The 13,494-nt window shown below is 42.1% G+C and overlaps 1 protein-coding gene across 1 annotated transcript; it reads left to right on the forward strand.

Annotated features, from left to right (window-relative positions):
- The first annotated feature begins 800 nt into the window (after positions 1–800).
- LOC105912919 (polymeric immunoglobulin receptor-like) lies at positions 801–3,169 on the forward strand. The gene is made up of 5 exons (XM_031562072.1): positions 801–1,184; positions 1,413–1,724; positions 2,389–2,472; positions 2,634–2,638; positions 2,759–3,169. Exons 1-5 carry the CDS (start codon positions 869–871, stop codon positions 3,167–3,169), a joined length of 1,128 nt encoding a protein of 375 aa, XP_031417932.1. The 5' UTR covers positions 801–868.
- The last annotated feature ends 10,325 nt before the right edge of the window (positions 3,170–13,494 follow it).

Here is a 13,494-nt window from a genome sequence, read left to right on the forward strand (position 1 = left end):
CATTTATTTCCATCATTGTACCATCAGTATAAATGTATAGGTGACCAACTTTTTGTTCATGTATGTATGTATGTCTCACTGTATCTTTGTTTCATTAAAAAATAAAGTATAAAAAGACTGCATTTCCAACTTTTGTCCGGCAGAGCTCACTTAACATCCCTGTAAGGCAGATAACAAATAAAAAAAATGTTTTAACTAATTTCAGTACCTCACAGTTGGTTTCTGTAGCATCATGTGTTGGTCTGGCCATGTACTTCTGACCACAGCATCACATTAAGCTCTTAATCTCACATGGGTACACCTCCTCTTCATTAACAGGTGGAGTTAATACCTTTAATGTGACTGGACATGAAGGAGGTGCTGTCATCATTAAGTGTAAATATGATGAGCTCTATAAAAACCACAGAAAGTATCTCTGCAAAGGATCATGGTCTTCTTGTTCCAGTAACATGAAGGCAAATAGTAATACTAGCCCTGAGCCTGGACACAAGTTCTGTCTCTATGACAACCCATTAGAGGGAAACTTCATGGTGTTGATCACTCAGGTGACTGAAGAGGACGGTGGAAACTACAGGTGTGTGGTGGATAACGCTCCTACAGTAACATCTACTGAGCTGCAGCTGAAGGTTAAGAAAGGTTTGTACATTTAGTTCACTGTCCGATATTTAACCACTGGAGTTGTGAGCTTCACTTTTCCTTAATGGGAGAATGAGAGACAGATGACAGTTCAAGCTGCACATGAATCTTACTCTAATATCTCTATTGAGTTCAACTGAATTGAACTTCCTTTCTGAGAGACAGAAAGAGTGAGAGAGAATAATACCTTTCTCTTCTAGCTTTGACAGGTGAAGGGAATCCTACTACAGTGATGGGCCGACACGGGGGAAGTACTGAGTTAAGCTGCACTTTCTCTGAATCCAACAAACACAGAACCAAGTTCCTCTGCCAGCGTCAGAGAAAGTTAACCTGCCTCAAACTCAACCCACCTGGAACACAGAAGAGAAAAATACAAATGGTATCTTCTGGTGAAAAAGAAGAAAAATTGTCTTCTAAAAAGAAAGAAGAGAAGTTCTCTGTGACCCTGTTCCAGCTGAATGAAACAGATGCTGGAGAGTACTGGTGTGGAGTAGATGCAGTTGTAGGTGAATCCATCACCCTAATCAAGAACACTCAGATCTTCATTGGTGAGTTATAACTTATTGGGATTACTCACTGCTACTATAGATGCTGTGGCCACATATTGCCCCTTGTGTACCCGCTCTGTGCCCTGATTTCTCCTGAATGTCACTTTAGTTCAAATATGTGTTTTATATCTTATATGTTTACTACTATTATTACAAAATGTTCCATTAGCCATATCTGACATGTGATTCCAGTCTTTTAACTGAATCATTATTTCTGTTCTCATAAAGTGACTCAAGTGACAGGATATGAAGGAGGTGAAATTCAGATCATCTGTCCATATCACCCTGAGGATTCTGGGAAAAGAAAACTCCTCTGTAAGGATGAGTGTAACAACGAACCTCTCATCAAAACTCAGGGAGGTCAGACACAGGCTGCAAGAGGAAGATTTTCTCTGCATGACAGCCCCACTGCTGGAGTCTTCACTGTGACCATCACTGGACTGGAAGCAGAGGATTCTGGGAAGTACTGGTGTGGAATGGATGGAACTACTGTGTTCATATTTGATTACTACACAGAGCTGAAGGTGACACCTAGAGAAGGTAAATATGAGTGTGCATATGGGTTAAAGCATCAGTGTGTCACAGTTAAAGGGGAAACCCATAGAAGGTAATCATTAACTTTATTGACTGCAACTCTATGTTGGAATGAAAGCTAATGTAGTGACATATGATGCGGTGGTAAAAAGTACCTGATGAAGAGCTCTCTCTCTCTCTCCACTAGTATTACTGCAGGTGGCACCTAGAGAAGGTAAATATGGGTTAAAGCATCAGTGTACAAGGTAGCTGGTAATGATTTATCTGTCTATCACTCTCTCTCTCTCTCTCTATTATTACTAATCTTTCCTCCTCCTCAGCTTCAAAACCATCATCATCATCACCATCTTCATCATGGTCACTGGCATCCTCCTCCTCCTCCTCATCCTCCTCTTCCTCCCCCCCACAACTGCTGTCTGCCTCAACATCTTCCCCATCATCTTCATCAGCTCATGGTATTGACATGAAGTTATGCTGTGCATCTAAATGCATTAATTGGTTATTCTGTATTCAGTGTATCTAATGGCTACTGAATGTCAAACTGAATGTATTGGTGTATGGTGAGCTCACCCAAACTAGTTGGTAACACAGCCAGTCTCCTGGGCACCTGGTTTCTGCTGCTGGTAAGATTTGTCTTTGTGTGTCTAAAGTTGGTCATCTCTCCTATCAGGTGCTGCTGTGGTTGTCTGTGTGTCTTTTACTGCTGTTGCTCTGCTGTTGGGGATCTACACATGCAGGAGGCAGAGGACAAGAGGTTAGAGACAACACTGCCCACACAGATGATTCCTATACAGATAAGGAAACCTACACACACACACACACACACACACACACGTCGTGATGCTAATTCTGTGTGTTTTTCAGCTGATGCGGCTTTCCCTCTTAGCCAGATAACTCCAGCTCCTTTTGCCACAGCAGAGGTGAGGGGTCATATATTCCTCTTCCTCACTCATCAACACCTCTTTCACATACCTCAAACACACACACACAGACACACACACACTTCACTCAACACTGGTGTGACTCAACTGTAATTTCAGGCTGAGGATGATTATGAAAATGATCCTGCAGCATCAGCACTGCATGAAGCCCCCACCAACACCCCGGCATCTGAGTCCGTCTACCAGAGCCTGAACGCAGACACCCTCCAGCAGGACTCGGTCTATCAGCACCTGAACCCCAACACTGACCATGGAGATTCAGTCTATCAGTCCCTGAACCCCAACACTGACCATGGGGATTCGGTGTATCAGTCCCTGAACCCCAACACTGGCCATGGGGATTCGGTGTATCAGTCCCTGAACCCCAACACTGACCATGGGGATTCATTATATCAGTCCCTGAACCCCAACACTGACCATGGAGATTCATTATATCAGTCCCTGAACCCCAACACTGACCATGGGGATTCAGTCTATCAAAATATCTATCAGCACAGGTCAGTTGAGTGACCATCGAATGAAGAACAAGAAGAAGAGGAAACAGATTATGATGAAGAGGAACAGGAAAAGATGAAGGAGAAGAAGAAGAAGGTGGAGGATGAGGAGGAGAAGGAGGAAGAGTAACAATTCATGAAAAGAAGTACAAATCTTTGCTTTAAACTGCTGTATGCTTTTTGTTCTGTAAACATTGAAATAATTAAATACTCACTGGTGTGTGGCAAATAAAAAATGTGTATGTGAACAGAGATGAAGATGAGAAAGTTCCTGTACATTTCCTTTTGACTCTTAATAAATTTCATTATCTTTGTATAACCAAACAATTGTATGATATCCTGATTATTTTGATTAAAGTCAACGCCTTAAGTTAGTGGTGCATGTTAGAGATAACCGCCACTGGTGAGCGACCTCAGACAGAATATGTGATGAGTCTTTCTGTTTGAGCTGGCCGTCTCGGGCATAAACTTTGTCCGTGTAGCGACGACACCAGACACCGAAGTGAGGGGAGTGAGGTGTATATGAAGGGAAGTGCCAGGTGTGTGTGATTTGTGATGACGGGATGGGAATGAGGTGCAGCTGGGAGTGCAATTGTGACTAACGAGATGAAATGACGGACATCTGGGAGAGTGAGTGTGAGAGTGTGCTGAAGGGGGAGTGGCTGGAGCGGATGTCAGCACAATCGTGACAGGTAGTGTATGTTAATATATTAGAATTGAATTCTACACTAAAGTGACCCCCAACCGCTTGAATGTTAGTGTGTATTAATATATTATAATATAATTCTACACTAAAGTAATTGGAGAGTCAGAAATGGAGTGAGGAAAAGAGATCAGTTAATCTAATTGAGAGTGTGTGTGTGTATCTGTGTGTTCCTGGTTTGTGTGTATATGAGTGTGTTCCTGGTTTGTTTGTGTATGTGTGTGTATGTATGTGTGTGTGTATTAGTGTGTGTGTGTGTGTGTTTGTGTGTGTGTGTGTTCCTGGTTTGTGTGTGTGTGTGTGTGTGTGTGTGTGTGTGTGTGTGTGTGTGTATTAGTGTGTTTGTGTGTGTGTGTGTGTTCCTGGTTTGTGTGTGTGTGTGTGTTCCTGGTTTGAGTGGGTGTATGTGTGTGTTCCAGGTTTGTGTGTGTATGTATGTATCTGTTTATGTTCCTATTTTGAGTGAGTGTGTGTGTATGTGTGTGTTGAAGGTTTGTGTGTGTATTAGTGTTTGTGTGTGTGTGTGTGCATGTGTTTGTTCCTGGTTTGTGTGTGTATTAGTGTGTGTGTGTGTGTATGTGTGTGTGTTCCTGGTTTGAGTGGGTGTATGTGTGTGTTCTAGGTTTGTGTGTGTATGTGTTTGTGTGTGTGTGTATGTATGTATCTGTGTGTGTTCCTAGTTTGAGTGAGTGTGTGTGTATATGTGTGTTGAAGGTTTGTGTGTATTAGTGTTTGTGTGTGTGTGTGCATGTGTTTGTTCCTGGTTTGTGTGTGTATTAGTGTGTGTGTGTATGTGTGTGTTCCTGGTTTGAGTGGGTGTATGTGTGTGTTCTAGGTTTGTGTGTGTATGTGTTTGTGTGTGTATGTATGTATCTGTGTGTGTTCCTAGTTTGAGTGAGTGTGTGTGTATGTGTGTGTGTTACTGGTTTGAGTGAGTGTGTGTGTATGTGTGTGTTACTGGTTTGAGGAGCTTCTCACGTGTAAATCTCTTTTTGATTGTTGACTATGAAGTGAAGAGTCAGGCCTGTTCAGGTCAGAACTGGTGTAAGTCTCATCCACAGAATGACTATCATATAAACAACCTCTCTGTGAACTTCACATGTTAGCAAACGGCATCTTTGCATTTTATTTGCAGATGGAGTCCAGACCCTAAAAGTGACTGGACACAGAGACGGTTCTGTCACTATGAAGGGTGACTGGACACAAACACAATGCTGTCACTATGAAGTGTGGCTATCAAATATATATAGGGAGAGAGAGAGAGAGAGAGAGAAAGGGGGGAAGAGAGAGGGGAGTTTTGAAATCTTGATTGAATGATTTGAATCTGGATTGGCGTACTAATAACTTGATGAAGAGTGAGAGAGAGAAAAAGGGAAGAAAGAAGCATATAATTTGTGTATGTGGGTGTATTCATGTGGGGATGCTGTTGATCTAACTCATTGTAGTAAACCGCCGGTGAATGATGAGAAACAGGAAGGGGTGGATCTCTCCGTACTGAAGGAGGTGAAAACACACAGGAAGCCATCAAAGATCTATTATTGGATGCACCCCAGCAGACATAGCACACAGACTGTACTTTTGGTTCATAGCGACACTACCTGGGAAACACAAGGCACCCTACAAACATCACCACGGAATAAGGAGCCTGTTCATTCTCATGGTCTACCTGACTTTAGGTAAGGATGCACTCAGCATTTCTGATACATGAAACTGTTACTTTTCAACTTAGGCTACTGCGGTATGTCTGGATATCTGATGTGATTGAGTGATAAAGTTGTGGTGTTTTGGGTTTGGTGGACAGTAGTTCTGGTTGGTTGACGGTTCACATGTGCCTTTGGTGACAGGTGCTGAGGGGACGGAGCCGTGATCATTATGTGTAACTACGACTCGCTACACAGGAGCAGCAGAAAGTGTTTCTACAAAGGCAGAAAGCTAGCCTGACGATGTCATACTCATAATTCTAGTCAGAATATGAGTCTGATACTGCTCCATTGGGCTGTGATTATGGGGCGTGTTTCAACCAAACCAGGAAAAAAAAATTGCCTCTTTGCTCAATTGGATATACCTAGAACCAATCAGAGCAACGTAGTATGACCATAACGTAGACCATCGGGGCCAGCTGATACATTACACTTTTACCGGATCCCGTAGGAAGGAAGTCAAAAACAACTTTTCGATTGACAAATGCCTTGATCGCGTTTCTCTGTTCCTCTTTCAAAATGAATGCACTGTCAATGTCTAAATGGACTCAAATCTATACATTTCAGCTCTCAAGCGGCAGCCATGTTTGTTGAAAACGAATTCAACCCGTGTGTTGGTGACGTGGTTGATTACGTTACGGTTGATCATCTGTCCATCATCGTATAAAGCCCGCCCTGACAATTTGATTGGTCCAAACTATTTTTGATTTTTGATCATTTCTCCCCAACGGAGCAGTGCCAGACCGAACTTCCAAACCTCTAATGTTGTGGGCGGGGCTAAGTTCGGATGGTATCCAGGCTAGCAGAAAACAAGACGACGGAAAAGCAAAGAAGTGGTGTGCTGAGGGGGGGAAGTCAGGAAATGGAGTTCACACTTCAAGACGACACCAAAGGGGATTTCTTCATGGTGTTAATTACTCGGCTGACCAGAGAAGATGTAGTACAGTATCAGTGTGTGATTGACAAGACCATCGCAGTGTACACAGAGGTCAGAGGTCAAGGCCATTCCACCTGCAGTGTACACAGAGGTCAGAGGTCAAGGCCATTCCACCTGCAGTGTACACAGAGGTCAGGGGTCAAGCCCATTCCACCTGCAGTGTACACAGAGGTCAGAGGTCACACTGGAAGTGATTCCAGGTGAGAATTAGGAGCCTCAGCTCAACTTCCTTCTGCACAGATCAAATCCACATCACATTTCTGAATTTCTAATGAGGTCATTAATTCATAACATACATGATTATCAAACAGCCCCATGTTGTGGAGAACGTGTGAGAAAGGCTATTACCAAAGGAGGACATGTTGACACAGTCTGCACCTTCACTGAAGAGTACAAGCACAGACCCAAGTACTTATGCAAGTTGAATGACATCTTAACCTGCTCCCAGCTTACCCCATCACTGGATACAAAGAGGAAACACAAGTATACAATGATTCAGTCTGGACAATTTGCTTCAGATGAACATATCTTTCCACAACCTGGAGAAATCTGATGCTGGGGATTACTGGTGTGGAGTATATGACACATTACCATTTTTCTGTCCTGATGACAAACTTGAAGCTGGTTTATGGTGAGTAAAGAGACCCTCCCCCTTCCTTCCATGCTACACACGACTCAGGGCCTGTAAATGGAATGTGACATGACTGAGAGCACAGTAGCCATGGCAACAAAATGTGGTTTGTGGTAGGTGTGGGCTATGCTTGCTTTGCCTGTGTTCCAGTTTTGTTTTGCTGCTGACTGTGTGTGTGGGGGGAGGGGTGGTATGTGTGTGTGTGTGTAAGAGAGTGAGAGGTGGGGGTGTAAATATTGTAAATATGTGTTGAAAGATTGTTGACATTTGAACCAAACAGCCAATTAAACTCTCCTCTCTCTTCAATGCTCCTAAATATTGTTTTTTGATTTGCTACGATAGTGTATTGCCCAGTTCAAGCCACGTTTTACCACTTCTAGAGGACTAGAGAACTGTGATGAAAGAATCCAAACTTAATTTGTATGAAGTGCAAAAAAAAGAAGTTCATATACTGTATAATGTATTCTATTTTGTTGTGCTCCTCAGCAGAGTGTAGAAATAGAGGAAGGGGTGAACCTCACACATTTGAGTGAGTAGAACACAAGACGAGAAAACATGTTGGTAGACAGGAAGTTGACACACTGTATGCAGTTTAGAGGAGCGGACGACGGACATTACTTACCTCTGGACTGAAAGCAATCCAGAATGGAGATTCTTGCTCTTTCACTCTTACTCATTCTCTCAGGTAAGTCATATCTATAATAATCTCCTACTGTCTAATACAATGTTGCTGTTAATGTTTTAGGGAATAGAAAACTGACAGAGGCTATGCTCATGACTACAACTTGGCTATGCTAATTTTAGTGTAGCTGTAAGGCTTAGGGTTCAGTTACCACTGAATTTGACTTTCCTGACCCTAACATCATTTAATTGTGCTTGCATATGGATTTGTGTATAGAATCAGAATCATGTTTATTGGCCAAGTAAGTTCACACAAACAAGGAATTTGACTCCGGGTTAAATGGCTCTCAGTGTACTTAATATACAACACAACACAACACAATACAACATAACAGCATAACGGTCTAAGAAATATATACAGGGAGTGCAAGAAGTACAGAGATAAATAGTAAGAGAAATGGTAAGAGAAATGACGTGGGAAGTGCAGTATATACAGCCTGTATAGATGGAATGTATTGCAAAGGGCCATTGTGTGTGTGTGTATGTGGGGGTGAGTGTGTGTGGGGGGGGGGGGGGGGGGGGGGGTGGTGGTGGTGGTGGTATCATGCTTGCATGTATGTGAATGTGTATAGTGCATGGTTTCAGTGGCATCATGTGTTGGTCTCTATGGCAGAGTGTACGTGTCTTTATGAGTGCATAGGGTTATGTAGGTGTGTGTTTTAATCCAGCTTCTGTTAGTGTGTGGTTTCTTCTAATCTCATCTTCATACAATCATCTACTTCCTCATTTACTCAATGGAATCATGATTATAAACAGGGATGGAAAAAAACACCATCAGATATACATTTAAATATGCACATCACACTGTATAATTAACCACATACAAGCTTAACTAATATGTTAACTAATATCATATTATTGTTCATTTATCATGTTTCGGGTTTGGTGGACGGTAGTTCTGGGTGCTCTGTGTTGCTGACGGTTCACATGTGCCTTTGGTGACAGGTGCTGTGAGTTCTCTTACCGTAAATGGATACAGGGACGGAGCCGTGATCATTAAGTGTAACTACGACTCGCTACACAAGAGCAGCAGAAAGTGTTTCTACAAAGGCAAACGAGACGACGGAAAAGCAAAGAAATGGTGTGCTGAAGGCGGGAAGTCAGGAAATGGAAAGTTCACACTTCACAACGACACCAAAGGAGATTTCTTCATGGTGTTGATTACTCAGCTGACCACAGAAGATGTAGGACAGTATCAGTGTGTGATTGACAAGGCCATTCCACCCGCAGTGTACACAGATGTCAGACTGGTAATTATTCCAGGTGAGAATTAGGAGCCTCTGCTCATCTTCCTTCTGCACAGATCAAATCAACATCACATTTCTGAGTTTCTAATGAGGTAATTAATTCATAACATGCATGATTATCAAACAGCCCCATGTTGTGGAGAGCCTGTGAGAAAGGCTTTTACCAAAGGAGGACATGTTGACACAGTCTGCACCTTCACTGAAGAGTACAAGCACAGACCCAAGTACTTGTGCAAGTTGGATGACATCTTAACCTGCTCCCAGCTTACCCAATCACTGGATACAAAGAGGAAATATACAGTGTTTCAGAGTCAGGACAATTTGCTCCAGATGAACATATCTTTTCACAACCTGGAGAAATCTGATGCTGGGGATTACTGGTGTGGAGTATCTGACACAAATGATCGTGTTTTTGTGCTGATGACAAACTTGAAGCTGGTTTATGGTGAGTAAAGAGACCCTCCCCCTTCCTTACATGCTACACACGACTCAGGGCCAGCAAATGGTATGCGACATGACTGAGAGCACAGTAGCCATGGCAACAAAATGTGGTTTGTGGTAGGTTTGGGCTATGCTTTCTTTGCCTGTGTTCCAGTTTTGCTGCTCAATACTTTGACCACAACAGGATGCAACTGAATGTGAAGGCCGTGTGTGTGGGTGTGTTAGAGAGAAAGAGAGGGTGGGTGGGAGGTGCAGTCCTCGATCATGTTGTAAAATTGTTGATATTTGAACTCAACAGCCAATCAAATTCTCCTCTCTCTTCAATGCTCCTGAAGAATGGTTTTTGAATCGCTGCAATAGGGTATTGCCCAGTTCAAGCCACTTTTTTTACCATTTATAGAGCCAGTACTGTACACAATCAGAGGACGTTTGTATAAGTGCAGAGAGCAGATGTCACTTAAACTCCCTGTATGGCTGATAAGAAATTGCACTATTTACCATCACATTACATTGTAAATGTTTAATCATGCATGCACAAACATGCCTGGCTCAACATACATTTACAAGCATGTACATTTAAACATGAAGAAAACCTTCAGTGCAGTTCTGCACAAACATGCCAGGCTCTAACTACACTCATGGCTACCAGGGATGTCTGTGTTGTTCCTGTCATAGGTCTGAGTGTCAGGAAATCTTCATACAATCATCTACTTCCTCATTTACTCAGTGGCCTCATGATTATAAATAGGGATGGAAAAACACCATCAGATATTCATTTAAATATGAACATCACACTGTATAATTAACCACAGACACGCAGTTGCTGACAAACATACATTGTTGCAATGGACACCCCACCATTTTGGATAACTGAGGGATGTCAGTGACAGTATTATGCTGATTTTGGCAAAGTGCCACATTTGACATGAGTACATATGATAGGACTTATTATATTTTAACTAATATTATATTATCATTAGCGTGTGTGTTATTAGTTATTTATTTCGCCAGACCAAAATAATAAAAAAAAATTGTTTTGAAAGACTGCAATTACAACATTGGTCCAGCAGAGGTCAGCCAACCTCCCTGTATGGCTGATGGTGCCGTGTTTACCATCATATTACATTTCCCTTTATTATCCTCCATGCATTTACACAACAGGCATACTGAAGCAAACATGAAAATGATTTGCTCGCGACTAAAACTTGGCTATGTTTCTTTTAATGTAGCTGTACGGTTTAGGGTTCAGTTATCGCTGAATTTGACTTTCCTGCTCCTAACTTCATTTACTTGTGCTTGCATGTAGATTTGTGAATAGGTGTATATACTGTACACAACTGTATGTCCAAACTCAGTGCAATCTATCATCTAAGCATGTGTGTGTGTGTTGGGGAGGGTGTGGGATAGGAGTGGGTGAGGGTGTATGTCCATGCATATGTGTATATGTGTGTGTGTGTGTGTGTGTGTGTATGTGTGAGTGTGTTTGTGTGTGTGTATGTGTGTGTGTGTGTGTGTGTGTGTGTGTGTGTGTGTGTGTGTGTATGTTTGTGTGTGTGTGAATGTGTGTGTGTGTGTGTGTGTGTGTGTGTGTGTGTGTGTGTGTGTATAGGATGGTTTCTGTTGCATCATGTGTTGGTCTGGCCAAGCACTTCTCACCACAGCATCACATTAAGCTCTTAATCTCACATGGGTACACCTCCTCTTCATTAACAGGTGGAGTTAATACCTTTAATGTGACTGGACATGAAGGAGGTGATGTCATCATTAGTTGTAAATATGATGCACGCTATGAAAACCACAGAAAGTATCTCTGCAAAGGATCATGGTCTTTTTGTTCCAGTAACATAAAGGCAGATAGTAATACTAGCCCTGAGCCTGGACACAAGTTCTCTCTCTATGACAACCCATCAGAGGGAAACTTCATGGTGTTGATCACTCAGTTGACTAATGAGGACAGTGGAAACTACAGGTGTGTGGTGGATAACGTTCCTCCTATAACATCTACTAACATACAGCTGGAGGTTAAGAAAGGTTTGTACATTCAGTTTGATGTCCAATATTAAACCTCTGGAGTTGTGAGCTTTACTTTTTTGTTCAGTATAGAGAGAATGAGAGAGATATGACAGTTGAAGTGCAATGCACATGAATCTTAGTTTAATATTTGGATTTTAAATGACGAAATGCTGATGATGTGCTGAACTCGGACACAGTGATGAGGATCAATATAATAACTTCTACTGACTGGGTTCGGTAATCCAAAATACTCAGGCAAACAATCCAAGAGGGCAAAGGTAAAAAGGGTAATCCATTGTACAGGCAGAGGTTGGCAACACTAGGACATTAATTAACATTGAGTCTGACACAAGGACACATGAGTAAACAAACACAACACAAAATGGAAGAACAAATGACAAAACAAAGGAAACAAACTAAGACAAACAGTATTGAGTTACACTGAATTAAACTTCCATTCTGAGAGAAAGAGAGAGAGAGAGAGAATCATACTTTTTTTCTTCTAGCTTTGACAGGTGGAAGGAATCCTAGCCCAGTGACTGGCCTTCAGGGGGGAAGTACTGAGTTAAGCTGCACTTTCCCTGAATCCTACAAACACAGAACCAAGTTCCTCTGCCACCGTCAGATAAAGTTAACCTGCATCAAACTCACCCCACCTGGAACAAAGAAGAGAAAAATACAATCAGTATCCTCTGGTAAAAAAGAAGACAAATGGCCTCCTAAAAAGAAAGAGGAGTTCTCTGTGACCCTGTTCCAGCTGAATGAAACAGATGCTGGAGAGTACTGGTGTGGAGTAGGTGCATATGTAGGTGAATCCATCACCCTAATCAAGAACACTCAGATCTTCATTGGTGAGTTATAACTTATTGGGATTATTTACTGCTACTATAGATGTTGTGGCCACATATTGCCCCTTGTGTACCCGCTCTGTGTCCAGATTTCTTCTGAATGTCACTGTGCTACAAATGTGTGTTTTATATCTGATATGTTTACGACTATTATTATAAATGTTTAATTAGCCACATCTTACATATAATCCAAAAGTTTTAACAGAATCACTATTTCTGTTCTCATAAAGAGACTCACGTGACAGGATATGAAGGAGGTGAAGTTCAGATCGTCTGTCCATATCACCCTGAGGATTCTGGGAAAAGAAAACTCCTCTGTAAGGTTGAGTGTAACAAGAAACCACTCATCAAAACTCAGAGAGGTCAGACACAGGCCACAAGAGGAAGATTTTCTCTGCATGACAGCCCCACTGCTGGAGTCTTCACTGTGACCATCACTGGACTGAAAGCAGAGGATTCTGGGAAGTACTGGTGTGGAACGTATGGAACTACTGAGTTCATATTTGATTACTACACAGAGCTGCAGGTGACACCTAGAGAAGGTAAATATGAGTGTGCATATGGGTTAAATCATCAGTGTGTCACAGTTAAAGGTGAAACCCATAGAAGGTAAGCATGCAGTTTATTGACTGCAACTCTGTAGTGACATTGATGATGTGGTGGTAAAAAGTACCTGATGAAGAGCTCTCTCTCTCTCTCTCTACTACTATTAGTATTACTACTAATACTAATTTTTCCTTCTCCTCAACATTATGGACCTCCTCCTCCTCCTTCTCCCCACAACTGTTGTCCGCCTCGACATCTTCCCCATCATCTTCATCAGCTCATGGTATGGACATGAAGTTATGCTGTACATCTAAATGCATTTGTTGGTTATTCTGTATTCAGTGTATCTAATGGTTACTGAATGTCAAACTGAATGCATGGGTGTATGGTGAGCTCACCCAAACTAGTTGGTAACACAGCCAGTCTCCTGGGCACCTGGTTTCTGCTGCTGGTAAGGTTTGTCTTTTGTGTCTAAAGTTGGTCAACTCTCCTATCAGGTGCTGCTGTGGTTGTCTGTGTGTCTTTGACTGCTGTTGCTCTGCTGTTGGGGATCCTAGTCATCATTATCTACACGTGCAGGAAGAAGACAAGAGG

The sequence above is a fragment of the Clupea harengus genome, chromosome 24 (assembly GCF_900700415.2).
Source record: "Clupea harengus chromosome 24, Ch_v2.0.2, whole genome shotgun sequence".
NCBI classification, from domain to species: domain Eukaryota; kingdom Metazoa; phylum Chordata; class Actinopteri; order Clupeiformes; family Clupeidae; genus Clupea; species Clupea harengus.